Source organism: Sinocyclocheilus rhinocerous, unplaced genomic scaffold, assembly GCF_001515625.1.
Source record: "Sinocyclocheilus rhinocerous isolate Xijiao unplaced genomic scaffold, SAMN03320098_v1.1 scaffold611, whole genome shotgun sequence".
Taxonomy (NCBI): domain Eukaryota; kingdom Metazoa; phylum Chordata; class Actinopteri; order Cypriniformes; family Cyprinidae; genus Sinocyclocheilus; species Sinocyclocheilus rhinocerous.
Genome location: NW_015623515.1, coordinates 667,138 through 682,341, shown reverse-complemented (window position 1 = coordinate 682,341; position 15,204 = coordinate 667,138). Strand labels below are relative to the sequence as shown.

Sequence of the window (15,204 nt, the reverse complement as noted above, 5' to 3'; positions counted from 1 at the left end):
CTAATTATTATTATTGTTATACTTTATTCTCAAATTGTTAATGTTAACAACATCAGCATTGCGTGACTATGAGTATAGTGTGTATAAGCGAGTAGATTTCAATTTCTGTACAGTCTAATCTCTAATTCTCATACCTCTCTAATTTCATATTAAGAAATTCTTTTAACCCAAAAAGCAAATTATGCTCCCTTCGAACTGGTTGTCTTTAAAATACAAATCTTGTGTAATCCCAGGCTATCTATAATCGGAAGCACATTTAAAACTGGAATATATAAACACATAATCCTTTCTGGATTACAATCCGCCATCAAAATTATACATTTCATTATTCTAGCTGCTGTGAGAAAAGGCTATAAACGATCGGCCACCTGCAGGATCCTCACATGCGATAGCCTAGTAGCCGGGACAACTTCTTTATGTTTACAGACGTGACGTAATGACGCAGCAGCATGCTCGAATTTCCCGCGAAAACCTACCCGTACCGCTCAAATTAGAAAACATTATTATAAGCTAAGTTTTGAACACTGGCTGGTTATGTACTTGCTCAAATACTGATTTTGGATCATTTTTAACCAAAAAAAGTTACGGACTGCAGCTTTAAGTATTTAGTCCAGTTTTTTTTTAGTAGCGATTGAATATGGATTCCAATTGTAGCAGTTTAATCTTACGAGTAAAGTGTTTAATTAAACTATAAAGTATATAAAGTAGCCATCCTGACTAGTCAGTACATATGAAAAGAAAAAGCACAGCTGTAACTAGTGAGGATGAAATACTACTAGCAAATATCAGGGTATATAACAGGGTACTAGTTACCAATAAATATTTTTTTCTTTCATTTATTTTTATTTACTTATTATTTAAGATACTAGTTGGTGTTAACAAATAACTGTTAAATTGGCTTGCCATAGGGAGTCAGGAACATTCAAAGTAGGGAAAGAGACAGTATGAGTTAACTATGAAGGCCAACAGAGGAAGTGAGACTTGGATTGCTTGGATTTTTCTTTTTTTTTCTTCTTTTTTTTTGATGCAATGAACTGCGGCAACAATGAATTGTTGTTGTGGGCATATCATCGAAGTCTGCATGACAATAAAACTGAAACATGCTAACAAAATGTACAGAACAACAGATTTATTAATTTGATATCCAATAGTGCACAAATGGCTGCATATCTCCTGAGGACTAACAAACAACCTTTTGAGCGTTAAATTACAAACAGCTTTTCCAGATATTTACCAGGTTAACAAACATTTCCTACACAATACCACAGTTTCTCGACTGTTACTTTAAAAACATAATCAATTAATATGGGTGAGAAGTTATTTGCTTTCATTTTGATTTATTTTTAATATCAGTGCTCTCTCTTAAGCCTAAAATAGTGTATTGGTCTCTCATCCTGGGCAGGCCTGCTGTCTGGTTTTAGAGGAGTTTTGTGCCTATTTCAGCTATCTAGACTTCCCAGCTAACAACCAGTTTGTCTGACCAGGCTAGAAGACCAGCTAAGACCAGTTTAGGCTTGTTTAAGATGCTGTCTCATCATAAAATAATATCAATTTACCAGTTTTAATTCAGCAGCAATAACTGTAGTAACTATATGTCGCAAGAAACTTGGTTACTATATTTGTTTTGCTAGGGAAGTCTAATAGTGTCAGTAACGGTCTGTTACATCCTGAGGTTGCACACTTCAAATTACTTAGTTAAATAAGTTGTAAAACTTTTGACAGTAAACTAAACTACACATAGATAATAGACTGGTTTCACTGGCGCAATTACAAATTCATACTCAGAAAAAAAAACTTTTGCTACAACTAGTTAGTTGGTTCTACAACAATAAACTTCACTAGTTTATCGTTTATATTTATATTTCATAGACATAAACATAAACATAGTAAGTGACACGACCAACCGTATTTATCAACTCACCGAGACTATTCGTAGATCCATCCATGTCTGAGTCAAACACTCCTTACAGATCTCTCAAATATTGTTTTGTATTAGTATATCCCATTGGCAGAGACGCAATGCATATCTCTATATGTGCTGTCAACAGCATTGCCGAGAGCTGGCGGGACGCGCGTGGAGGTGCCACTGAGGATTGCAGAAGCTGTTGTAACTGTAAAATCACGAATCCAGGAAATGAGCAGAGAGGCTCTCTATCGCATGAAGCAAGTGCAAGAACTCACGGGCTAGATTTACTCCAGGAACCGCGTCCATGTAAAGTTGATTGAGAGCGTGCGAGTTCTAATTTACCCTTCTAACTGCACGAAGCGAAACTGAAATACGTCGCGTTAGATTCCCCCTCCCAAACCCCGGTTAAAGATAAAGTAAAAACAGAACTTTGACAGCTACAGCGGCAGTTTTCATCCAATACCTCTCTGCCATCTAGCGCTGATGTTGTGAATAATACACCCAGCCCGGAACCAACGTGAGCGTAACGTTCCTCGTAGCGTTTCTGGGGGAAGTTGGAAGACGATGCACCAGGAAACGAGCCGGTGCGTGTTTGAAGGACTTGACAGCAGAATGAGATCTGAGTGGAGTGAGTGATCGTGAGTATTGATTGACAAAGTGTTATTTCGCATTTCTCTGAAGTATATGGTTATTTTATTTTATAGCATTATTAAATTTACAGAAAAATGCAGTAGTAAATGTCACAAAGTGATTATCATTACATTATAATTACTCTGAAGATTCATATTGTATTATAAATTACTAATTACTCAAAGACTGACAGATAGATAGATAGATAGATAGATAGATAGATAGATATACCTACAAACAAACAGACAGACAGATAGATAGATAGATAGATAGATAGACAGATAGATAGACAGACAGATAGATAGATAGACAGACAGACAGACAAATAGATAGACAGATAGACAGATAGATAGATAGATAGATAGATAGACAGATAGATAGACAGACAGATAGATAGATAGACAGACAGACAGACAAATAGATAGACAGATAGACAGATAGATAGATAGATAGATAGATAGACAGATAGATAGACAGACAGATAGATAGATAGACAGACAGACAGACAAATAGATAGACAGATAGACAGATAGATAGATAGATAGATAGATAGACAGATAGATAGACAGACAGATAGATAGATAGACAGACAGACAGACAAATAGATAGACAGATAGACAGATAGATAGATAGATAGATAGATAGACAGATAGATAGACAGACAGATAGATAGATAGACAGACAGACAGACAAATAGATAGACAGATAGACAGATAGATAGATAGATAGATAGATAGACAGATAGATAGACAGACAGATAGATAGATAGACAGACAGACAGACAAATAGATAGACAGATAGACAGATAGATAGATAGATAGATAGATAGACAGATAGATAGACAGACAGATAGATAGATAGACAGACAGACAGACAAATAGATAGACAGATAGACAGATAGATAGATAGATAGATAGATAGACAGATAGATAGACAGACAGATAGATAGATAGACAGACAGATAGACAGACAGACAGATAGACAGACAGACAAATAGATAGACAGATAGACAGAGATAGATAGATAGACCTACAGACAGATAGACAGACAGATAGATGTAACAATATGTGATTATTAAGCAGTATATCGCTAACAATAACATGGGGGATATATAGATAAATCTAACAATAATGTAATTATTGCATTATTTAATTTAATTGCTAATTACTTATAGATAGATCTAACAATAATGTGATTATTAAGAATTATATCACTACTATAACATGGATATATAGATAGATCTAACAATAATGTAATTATTGCATTATTTAATTTAATTGCTAATTACTTATAGATAGATCTAACAATAATGTGATTATTAAGAATTATATCACTACTATAACATGGATATATAGATAGATCTAACAATAATGTAATTATTGCATTATTTAATTTAATTGCTAATTACTTATAGATCTAACAATAATGTGATTATTAAGAATTATATCACTACTATAACATGGATATATAGATAGATCTAACAATAATGTGATTATTCCATTATTTTATTACAGATAGATAAATAGATAAATATGCATTGCATAAATTATGTACAAACAATTGCATACATTATTACATACAAATTATATTGACACTGATATTTTTCCGTTTCCTTTCTAGGCTCATTTCAGCACATTTGTAATTCTTCCGCTGTGGTTTGGGATGTCATAATCATGAATGCCCCTCGTCATCTGTTGCGGATCCAGTGTATTGGGTACGTTGCACGTTTTTTGGGGAAACCTGTACAGCGAGTGATCCTACCTGCTGGAGCACATCTGCAAACCCCTGGATCACAGCACAACTATGGCCAGGTACCTGCTTACCTCTGAATAATGCTGCTTTATAGACTGTGTGCCTGTATTAATGCCCTGTGTTTTTCTGTCCGATTTTCTTAAGCTTCTGAGGCCATTCCACTGCAGTGCAGTATGCTCCACGAGTCGTCCAAGCCAGACACAGCTTGAAAAGACAGTTGAAGATAAGACGCTTAATAAAGACAAAAGTTTAGTCACACATGATGATTTATTTGAGCGAGCTGCTAGAGACTCAAAGACCAAGGCTGATTTTAACAGGGTCGTGGATGTTTTCAGCAAGAAGGACATTCGACGAAGAGGCCATGTGGAGTTTATTTATGCTGCTCTGAAGAAGATGCCAGAATTTGGAGTAGAACGAGACATTACTGTTTACAACAAACTCCTGGATGTGTTTCCAAAAGAGGTGCTTGTTCCACGGAACTTCATTCAGAGGATGTTTAACCACTACCCACGGCAGCAAGAGTGTGGAGTACAGCTGCTGGAGCAGATGGAGAACTATGGTGTGTGTTTGCGCTCTTGTAGGAGAGAAAGAAAAACTGATGCATTGCTTTAATGATTTGCCAATTCTTTGTCTTCCTAATATTTCCAGGTCTCATGCCGAATGTAGAGACCAAGGTATTGCTGGCTCAGATATTTGGGGAAAAGAGTCATCCTATGAGGAAGTACCAGCGTATCATGTACTGGTTTCCCAAATTCAAGCACGCAAACCCCTTCCCCGTCCCACATGTGCTCCCCAGTGACCCAGTAGAGCTCGCTCGATTCAGTCTTACCCGCATTGCAGATGACCTGGATGCCAAAATAACAATCTATCAGGTGACTATTAAATCTACAACTTAAAGCAGCATCACACAAGCAGAACCACTACTGTTCAAAGGTTTGGGGTTAGTAAGATTTTTTTGAAAAAAGTATTTTATGCTCAGGCCCAAGGCTGCATTTATTTGATTAAAAATACTTTAAAACACTCCAATTTTGAAATATTATTACAATATACAAGAACTGTTTTCTATTTTAATATATTTTAAAATGCTTTTTTTTTCTGTAATGCAAAGCTGATTTTTCATCAGCCATTACTCGTATTTTCAGTGTCACATGATCCTTCAGAAATCATTCTAATATGCTGATGTGGTGTTCATTTCTTATTATTATTGATGTTGAAAACAGTTGTTGCTGCTTATTATTTTTGTGGAAACTTTGATACATTTTTTTCATGATTAAGAAACATTTAAAAAAATTTCCTTGCTGAATAAATTATTTTAAATAATAATATTCATTTTCAAAAAATATAAATTCATTTTAAATGTTAAATATGTACATTTTTAAAATTAAATATAAAATATTACTTGTATATCTTACTAACACCAGACTTTTCAATGGTAGTGTGTATTTACTGTATCTGGAAATAAAGGCTTTTCAGTCTGAGAAATGTGCTTTATTTCACACATTGCAGTATCCGTCAACAGACATCACAGAGCCTGGTGAAGAAGTTATGCGTCCCCATATTGTAGGTATGTAGCTTTTACCATTACTGATAATTGAACTTGAAATTTCAGGAATATTCTGGGTTAAATGTATATCATCTGTACCACAGAAAATAGTAAGAACTCAGTTTGTAAACACAAAATGCTTTGGAGTTCTTTACAAATACTATCCAACTTGTGCAGTATTTAACCAGAAATATTTAACTATAATTTGATTGGACATCACTTTTTTTTTTTTAAATGCTTCTTGGCATAAAAAGGGATTTTGGATACTGTTTGTGAAATGAATTAAGCAAAACAAAACACTATCTTTTATGTCATCAGGTATTCAAAGTCCAGATCAGCGATCCCTTCTGGCCAAACACAATCCCTGCAGGCCTGTGTTTGTCGAAGGCCCGTTTCCACTGTGGCTCAGAAAGACTTGTGCTCATTATTACCTACTCAGGGCGGACCCTATACCGCCTGAGGAAAAGGTACAGTAATTGGGCTAATGATGGCATTTCATGAAAGTCAACATATCAGAATGATTTCTGAAGGATCATGTGACATTGAGAACTAGAGTAATGGCTGCTGAAAATTCAACTACAATAAATAACAGTTATTCACAATGTTACCGTTTTACTATATTTTTGATCAAATCAATCTTAATTATTCCAAACTTAGTAGTGTAATACTTCAAAGAATACAACAATACCTAATAAATAAATTCTTAAAGAATTTGCACTCCAGATTATGTATTGGCATCTTCTTTTCCTATAGGTTGAGGAAGAGTTTGACCTTGAGATGATTGGTCCAGAGCAGAGTCTTTTCTACCCTCAGCGAGTGGAGCTGGACCTGGAAAGAGACATGGGTGATGATTTCAGTTTCAGTGTGGATGATGGTGAGACTCGTATTGCTTTGTCAACATGGTTTGAATAAAATGGTTTGCATATCACCAGACACATGCAATGATGTCTGTTCATTTGATCCTGCAGTGGAAGAGGGGCCGGTTTACGCCATGTGTATGGCTGGTCAGGGAGACCAGGCTACTCTGTCTCAGTGGATTTCTGGTCTACAGGAGACCTGTCCCATATTAGGCCAGATCCCTACAGTGTTCCGTCTGGATTCTGGACCCAGAGAACTGCAAACCTCGTCGGGTGCTCAGCAAACCCCTGAGCAGGAGGTTGAAACCGAACAAATTATCGAGGAGGAGCCACTACTCTCACAAAGAGTGAAACAGTGAGAGCCATGCCAATGGATGTGCGTTTTATGAAGACGGACTGTGGTAGTTTTACATCAATCTAATATGATGAACCTTATATTTAATTTAGTTACCAGATAATGATTTATGTCTGGTCTATTACACACTATTGTTGAGTTGAGATCTGTCTACAGTATGCAGAGTTGCTCTATGATGTGTAAATATGCCATAAACTGATTTGGCAGTGCAATAAAACATACATTTCTCCAATATTTTGATTTCGTGGACATTTTGTACTATAATAATGATTGTTTTAAGTTGATAAGTAGATCAGAACAATTTTAGTTTCACCATTCTAAGCAAAAGTAGACCTATATTATAGCCAAATCTCTATGCAATCAATCTTTGTCATAAAAAGGAGCATATAATGCTAAATTGTATAAGTGAATTAACATTTTAAGTTACAGACAAGCAAACAAAGTGTGCAAAAGGTTTTATTTATTTAAAAGATTTGATCTAAAACAGAAGTGGACTGAAGAGGGAATCAGAATTAAACGTTTTACTTATCCTAGGTGTAGACTGTAAAGACTAACAAACTATGTTTGCTAAACTATATATAATATGTGATGATTCACATCCTTGTGCTTTTTTTTCTTCAAACATGTGGTCTGTGTATAACCAAACATTAACACCACACTCTCAGATAATTTAGAAGGTTAACTAGTAATTAACTACAAGGAAGTTCAAATTATGGTAGATATGAATTACATTTGATTCTATAGTATTTTATAAACTGAAGAAGAAGGTCTATTCAAGACAAATTCTTAAGTGGAAACAAAAAAAAAAACATTATGGCGAGTCAAAATAAGTCAAAGTAAAAAATAAAAATTATATTTTATAAATAATCTAAATAATATATACATTATGCAGTGTAACAATTACAAAAAGAAAATGTATTGCAAAACGTTTTGAAAAGTGCATAAACTGTACAGAAATAAATACTGAAAATACAAGATCAAAATGCAGTTCTTTAGATTACAGAATAACATGCCAGTTGTTTGTGTGTGTTAACGTTTTTATAGATGGATCTTATTTTGTAACCTGATTTACAGGTTCTGTAAATGCACTGTTTGGAGTATTACCAGAATTTAAACGTACAGTTAATGAGGCTCAGTAGTGAAAAAAAGGGTGAATCAACATTTTGATATTGATCTCTTACGTGACTGATGGAACTTACAAAGAAAATGTAAGAAAACAGAATCTTAAATCATTAAGGCATGAAGTTAGGTTTTAGTGAACGTCAGCGGAGACCACGTCAACTAGATGAGCCACAGAGACAGATCCCCTGCGAAGACCTCATCAACTAGATGGCCATCAGAACAAGACGGGTATTGTCTGTCAGTCACCCATCAGTTCACTCAAAGTCTTCAGCCTTGACTTTAGCTTCAATTTTGACCGGGCAGGTTAAATTCCGTTCTGAAAAATGATTTATAAAATAAATTATTTTGTATTTTCAAAGCCAGACTGAATGCAGATTTCCCTGTTACCTGTAGAAGCTCTGCATCGCTGTTGAAGCTGGTGGGTGATAAAGTGCTCTCGGACTGCCACCTGTTTATCCCAGGCATCGAGAAAGCCTTGAAGTTCAAGGTCTCCCAATGATAGTGTATCAGGATGCGCCTCCTCAATGTGAGCCTTGACGCCTTCCACACTCACAGAGTACTGCTGCTCTCCACAAACCATACACACCAACAACGGGTTGACAGGATCAAAGTCCATGAGGTAGACATTTCTCCACTCTGCCTGTGATAAAGGTCCCTCCATTGCATCATTTGGTGCAAAGCTTGACTCCTCTTCAAACAGAAGATGTTGGTAATACCAGTAAACAAATAGTCACTTAAACTGTTTGGTAAAGTGTGTTAGAAAATTCATTAAAAATAACCTTTGAGTGCAGGTTGACATGGTTCAGCAAAGTAGCCAAGTTGGTCTTCTAAAGTTACACTGTTTGGAAAAGAAGCCAACATTAATGTCTTTTCAGCATATTAATATGATTTCTGTAGGATCGTGTGACAGTGAAGAATGGCTACTGAAAATTCAGCTTTGCTATCACAGGAATAAATTACATAAAAAATATATTAAAATACAAAATAGTTATTTTAAATAATTGTAATAATATTTGACAATATTACAGTTTTTACAGTATCAAATAAATGCAGAAATTCAAAAATATAAAAAAAAATTTACTTACCTCTGAACTACTGCTGAGCAGAGACTGGCAAAGTTCTGACTCTAGGAAGATTAAAGAAAAAAAGTAAGGATAGTGTGCATTAACTATGTAGCAACTGGCAACAACAAATCACTAGATCTGTAGCTCATTTGACCAAAGGATGAAAAAAAACCCCCAAAAAGATTATAAGTTCACGTATATGTGAATGCTCTGAGTGACTTGAGGCTGGGTAGATGACAACCATTCTCAAACAATCTGAGAAAGTGCTACTTAATTGGACAAACCAAATTCAGACGTTTCTGCCATGGCATTTTTAACCTAAAATAATTACACAGTTTAACCCTTAAATCCAATCCGGGGGGGTTCAATCATTTGAGAAACTGGAGAAAGGAACAATGAAAATATTCAGTTAATTGGTATAAAAACTGGCATCTCACCATCTTCATCTAAAGAATAAGTAATCTAAAAGCAGCAAGCCGTGAGAAGGCTGCTGATCTTAAATGCTCAAATAAATGTTCAAATCTTTTACATGCTTGTTTCAGTAATGTATTTTGAAGAAAAACATCTTTCATTATTTGACACCTAATCAATTACAAAACTCTCCACCATCACGTAGTCCTACAATTTTTTTCCTATGTTTTGCATGTCCCTACAGTATGCTGACGCACAGATATGCCTGGAGGCACGGGGGGCCCACACAGGGCCTCTGTACACTGCCACAAGTCAAAAGAGGCCTCCAAAATGTTTCTGTGATATTCTAGTGCTGAGGTATGGCTGGGGCCCCACATGGGGCCCTGTGAACACTGCTCCAATTCAAAAGAACCTACCCCCATTTGTCTGTGAATTTCTGGTGCTGAGATATAGCTGGGGCCCCCAGGGGACATAAAGCATGTAGTGTTATTATTACAGCGTTTTGGTATACTGTGATGTTTGGTTCTCAGTATAAACTCGACTTCATGTAATTCCAAACCTGTATGACTTTCTTTCTTCTGTGGAACACATAAGCTAGTTTGAATTTTTTTTCCCCCCATATAATGAAAGTCAATGGTCAGTGTTTTGGACCCTATTGACTTTGTATGAGCAAAAACAGTTGAAACATCCTGCAAAATCTCTCTTTTTTTGTGTTCCGTAGAAGAAACAAAGTCATACAGGTTTGAAACAACATAGGGATGAGTAAATGATGATCCGTTTAGATGAATGAGTCTCTGATTGTGAAGATCAGATCAGTTTGCACAGCACTGTGCAAACCACAAACTGGTTCAACAGATCTGTCACACAAGTAAACAACTTCATGATCAGTGGGTTGCACTGCGTGGGTATCGCAGTCCCACTCAAACTCACAGTGGTGCTGCACTGTGGTCTGTTTTAGAACAATCTGTAAATGAGGGGGATGTTACTGCTGACAGTGTTTTGAAATGATTGTGCTTTTATTTGGGGCCTTTTCTCTGTCTGCAATTACATTACTTTTCAAAAATTTGGGGTTGGTAAGGTTTTTTTAATGTTTTTGAAAGAAGTCTCTTACGCACACCAAGGCTGCATTCATTTGATTAAAAATACAGTAAAAACAGTAATATTCTAAAGTATTATCACAATATAAAATAACAGTTTTCTATTTTAATATATTTGAAAATGTCATTTATTCCTGTGATGGCAAAGCTGAATTTTCAGCAGTCATTTCTCCAGTCTTTACTGTCACATGAGTATATTGTAGAAACTTAATTTTCTGTAAAGCTGCTTTGCAACGATTTGTATCGTGAAAAGCGCTATACAAATAAACTTGAATTGAATTTAACATGATCCTTCAGAAATCATTCTAATATGCCGATTCGCATTTATTATCAATGTTAAAAAAATTGTTGTGCTACATAATTTTTTTTCAGAATTCTTTTAAAAGTTCAAAAGAACAGCATTTATGTGAAACAGAAATCTTTTGTAACATTATAAATATCTTTGCTGTCCAAAAAATAAATCTTACTGACCCCAAACTTCTTAATGGTACTGCATATAAATAAAACCAATAAATCTATACGCTCTAAAAAATAATTACCTGTAAATCCTGGCCTTGTGGAGGGACCATCATCTGGCGTAGCTTTCTCTCACGTGCTGCCTTTCTAGCTCTCTGCTCCTGTTTCTTGATCCTCCACTTCATGCGTCTTCTACATATAACCTCCTCTGGATCTTCTTGTGGATTTGGCGTTGCCACTATTAGGCTTCTATCACATCTTGATTTATCTGTAGGTTCTGTTTGTGGACCAGAAGGCTTGGTGCACCTGCTTGTTTTTTTCTGAATGGGGCTCTGTCTGCATGTGGAAGTGTCCTGGGACATGGCTTGCATGAGAGTTGTGCTTCGTGTTTTCTTCTGGTGAATCCGAGAAACACAATAGTTCATATGGCGACACATTTAATAATTCACATTATGATCAATTACTTCCCATGACATTCAAATATCAATGCAACTCACCTGTGGCAGATTACGAAGAACTGCATGTTTGGTTGCATCTTTGTTGGCTTTTCTAGCCCGCTGTTGTCTCTTCTTTAACCGCCAATACTCTCTCTTTCGTTGAAGCTCATCACTTTCACCAAGCTGTTGCTTTTGCAAGGCCTGTGAAGGGCAGGCATGCTTGGGATCTGCTCCATCATCACTGAACTTCTGAGGTTGCAGAGCCACTGGAGAAATGGCATGACTTCCATCTGTAGCCTCTTGACAGACGTTATGAGTCTTATAATGACTGGTGTTTTCAAAAGTTGATGCCTGAGGACTCAATTTGATATCTTTAAGGCTTGTGTCTTTTGAGAGGTCACACTGTAACAAGACGTTTTGTTGTAAGGTAAGACTTGGCTTTGCATCTTCAGATGTAAAAAGGTCATCTTTAGTCAACGGAAGAGGCTCATTTTCACACTTAACATGCATTTCGTTGGCATTATTTTCTTCTGGTGTGTAAACCGATTCCTCCAGGAGCTTTTTCATGGAGTCAACAGCCTGAAGAGTGGTGGCATGATGGTCCACAGCTGTTGGAGGCTCAATGTGTGATTCTAAGGATGCACAGGGTGAAGGTTTGCTGCTATTAACACTGATGCAGGGAGTAATTTCTGGGATGGAAAACACAGCTTGTATAGTGGGATAGACATGCTCTTCTTTTATAGGTATTGGGGCACTGGTAGAGGAGTGACAAACTGTTGTGGTGATAGATGAAGTAATACTCTGCCTATGGTTTGACTTCTTGTTTTGCTCTCTCTGCTTTAACACAGAAACCTTCGACCTAAGCAGACCATTCCCAAGTCGGGCAGCTCGACTAGCCCTTTGCTCTCGTTTCTTTATCCTCCAATACTCCCTCAAACGGGCGACCCTTCCTTCTTCTGTTGGGGTTTCAGACTGGATGGTGACTGTCATACTGCCCATAACTGCACCTCTGGTTAACCTAGACTTTACTAGAGAGTTTTGGTGAGCATTAGTACAGTTACTAGAAATGTTGCATGGAGCGGAATCTAGCTTTGTGACTGGTGGAGCATCTGAATATAGGGGAGAATTTACTTGAACCTGAAGTTTTACCTTTCCAATGCATTTCACATTGGAAATGTCTTGACTTGCAGGTAGGGAAGCCTCGGGAGATGTCTTCGAAATGGTGACTGTCACCACCTGAAGTTTTACCTTTCCAATGCATTTCACATTGGAAATGTCTTCACTTGCAGGTAGGGAAGCCTCGGGAGATGTCTTCGAAATGGTGACTGTCACCGTGCCATCTTCTTTGATAAAACCACCAATGGTATCTGAGGAAACTGCAAATGCACTTGCTTTGCTCGCTTCAACTCCACACGCCTGGTTGAAACTGTTGTAGGAGTGTCTCCCATGATGCTTTAGTGCGTCACGTTCCTTCAGTCGTGCTTTCAATGCCATAGACAGCCTTGCTCTCTGCTCACGTTTCTTAATTCTCCAGTATTCTTTCTGCCTGGCATGGCGATCCTCGGGAGACTCAACTTTGGAAGCACCAAGGGTGGATTTCCTCATTTGGTTTTGACAACGTCTCTTTTGAGTATGTGCAAATTTCTGTACTTTGGATTTACTTGAGGATGACTGCAAAATGCCAGAGGTTAAGGATGCATGGTTTGGTTTAGTACTCTGAACATGTAGTTGTGTTGTCCGAGAACCATTAAATTTTGCTCCCAGCGACTGTTGATTGAGGGATACAAGATTTGAGTTGAGGCTGATTCCTCTCAAGGCCTTACTGTAAGTAGGAGACGAAGCATGCATGATACCAACAGATAAAGGTTGTCCTTGTCCGAGACTCCCTTCTCGGTCCCGGGCCAGCTTTGCAGCACGCTTTGCTCTCTGTTCCCGCTTTTTGATACGCCAGTTCTCTCTACGCTTAGCAACCATCTCTTCTTCAGTCATAGCCACTCCCGTGTTGTGCTCTGAAGCAAAGGCACATGTTCTTCTCTTAGTGATAGGATTCTGGTTTTCATGAACCTTACATTCTGCAGAGGTCAAGGGTCCAAGTGAGTTCTGAGGCTTATTTTGGTTTCTGTGCACTGGTAAAACCATGGATACATGGCTTTGCAAAGATGTTGGTAAGTGCTTGCCATTTAGGGATGACATTCCTGATTTTGTTTTTTGAGCATGAGTACTGTTTGGATGCAACTCGATGCATGTTGTAGGCACCGAATGGACTGTAGGGCAGAGATATTCAACCGTTGAAGCATTTGTTTTTGATGACCCTGTATCTGAGGGCTTTATTTTTTTATTGCCCATTACACCCTTCAGGGAATTTGTGCTTGTTTCTGGGTACTGAGGTAAGACATGGTTGAGCTTGGTCCTTTGAAACCATCTCGCTTTTTGGCATGGCACCATAGTAATATTAGTCTCAGATACTGATAGACCTGAGCTGAAGGAGTTTTTAGGAGCATCAGCATCTTCCCGTTTGAATGAAACATTATGATTATGTAGAGAGGGATCATTGCTGGCTTCACTAACAACAGACATGCGCAACCCCAGATTTTCATTTCCAATCTTCTTTTTGGTAGATGACTTTCTCGCCCTCTGCTCTCTTTTCTTACTCCTCCAATATTCCCTTTTGCGGGCGATAGTGGCATCATCAAACTCTGCTGCTGGTTGATAACGACGTTTAGAGGAAGTCTTGCTGGACATGGCTGCTGTTTGGTTACACCATCATTATACTAACGTCAGCCGCTGGAGTAAGTATTCTTAGGCTTGGCAAAACCTGATCTAAACAGGGTTATCTGTGGGGTCACATCTTTAATTTATGTGAAGTAATCTCTCAAGGTCTTTCTGTTTAGATGGATTTTGCATGCAGTGCTTGATTCAAACTGTCCATTTTTCCGAAAAACCAAGAGTAGTTGACCTTTAGGGGAAACAAAATGCATAATAAATAATTGATCTGATGAATGATGAGAGACATTGTTAAGTCATGTTCTTTAACACAAACCAAATGACTATAAGCTTGAGGCTACACTTCAACAACAATAAAATGACAATAAAATAAAATCATCAACATAAAATATATCTAAAATAGGAAAGAAATTCAAATAAATAAAAATTGCATTTATACGATACATGCAGATGCAAATAAATATCACTGGATGGTAAAAAAAAAAAAAAACACAAGCCACACATAACTTTCAAACTGTATAAGAATTCAAACTACATAAAGCATTACATACATAAACTACATAAAGGGCCACAGCTCTGCAGAGTTTAGCTCCAACCAGCTCCAAATCACACCTGCTTGGATGTTTCTAGTAATCCTGAAGACTAGGGATGCACCGATACCACTTTTTCCAGTACTCGCCCGATACCGATACTTTTATTTTTGGTACTTGCCGATACCGAGTACCGATACCAATATTTTTATTGCATTTGTAAATTTTTCAAATATTGGGTACAGAAACCAAAAGAGTATGTATAATGTTATTTGGTTAACTTAATTTATCAAATAGATACAGTCAAACCAAAATCTATT

General features: G+C 37.1%; 3 protein-coding genes across 3 annotated transcripts in view; 1 reads left to right on the top strand and 2 right to left on the bottom strand.

Moving 5' to 3' along the window:
* LOC107709062 (echinoderm microtubule-associated protein-like 3) overlaps positions 1 to 2,391 on the bottom strand; it is a 35,668-nt gene extending 33,277 nt beyond the window's left edge. The window contains exon 1 of the mRNA XM_016513491.1: positions 1,922 to 2,391. Within this exon, the coding sequence (XP_016368977.1) occupies positions 1,922 to 1,946 (25 nt within the window). The 5' untranslated portion in view covers positions 1,947 to 2,391. The remainder of the gene's footprint in view (positions 1 to 1,921) is intronic.
* Positions 2,392 to 2,476: 85 nt separating this feature from the next.
* Positions 2,477 to 7,846, top strand: ecsit (ECSIT signaling integrator). Its single transcript, XM_016513387.1, has 8 exons — positions 2,477 to 2,544; positions 4,157 to 4,347; positions 4,433 to 4,847; positions 4,937 to 5,160; positions 5,795 to 5,852; positions 6,150 to 6,298; positions 6,585 to 6,705; positions 6,800 to 7,846. Exons 2-8 carry the CDS (start codon positions 4,210 to 4,212, stop codon positions 7,045 to 7,047), a joined length of 1,353 nt encoding a protein of 450 aa, XP_016368873.1. The 5' UTR covers positions 2,477 to 2,544; positions 4,157 to 4,209; the 3' UTR covers positions 7,048 to 7,846.
* Positions 7,847 to 7,952: 106 nt separating this feature from the next.
* LOC107708877 (uncharacterized) overlaps positions 7,953 to 15,204 on the bottom strand; it is an 11,186-nt gene continuing 3,934 nt past the window's right edge. Inside the window, exons 2-8 of the mRNA XM_016513274.1 lie at positions 12,879 to 14,586; positions 11,691 to 12,767; positions 11,277 to 11,588; positions 9,251 to 9,291; positions 8,945 to 9,003; positions 8,553 to 8,855; positions 7,953 to 8,481 (exon numbers count right to left, since the gene is read on the bottom strand). Coding sequence (XP_016368760.1) covers positions 8,420 to 8,481; positions 8,553 to 8,855; positions 8,945 to 9,003; positions 9,251 to 9,291; positions 11,277 to 11,588; positions 11,691 to 12,767; positions 12,879 to 14,372 — 3,348 coding nt within the window. The 5' untranslated portion in view covers positions 14,373 to 14,586 and the 3' untranslated portion in view covers positions 7,953 to 8,419. The remainder of the gene's footprint in view (positions 8,482 to 8,552; positions 8,856 to 8,944; positions 9,004 to 9,250; positions 9,292 to 11,276; positions 11,589 to 11,690; positions 12,768 to 12,878; positions 14,587 to 15,204) is intronic.

What these genes read in the sequence shown, in the direction of transcription:
- ecsit (XM_016513387.1), top strand. Translation starts at nt 4,210, where the DNA reads ATGAATGCCCCTCGTCATCTGTTGCGGATCCAGTGTATTGGGTACGTT. An exon ending in CACAGCACAACTATGGCCAG is followed by an intron (nt 4,348 to 4,432) that starts GTACCTGCTTAC and finishes GATTTTCTTAAG; the next exon opens with CTTCTGAGGCCATTCCACTG. An exon ending in TATGCGTCCCCATATTGTAG is followed by an intron (nt 5,853 to 6,149) that starts GTATGTAGCTTT and finishes TTATGTCATCAG; the next exon opens with GTATTCAAAGTCCAGATCAG.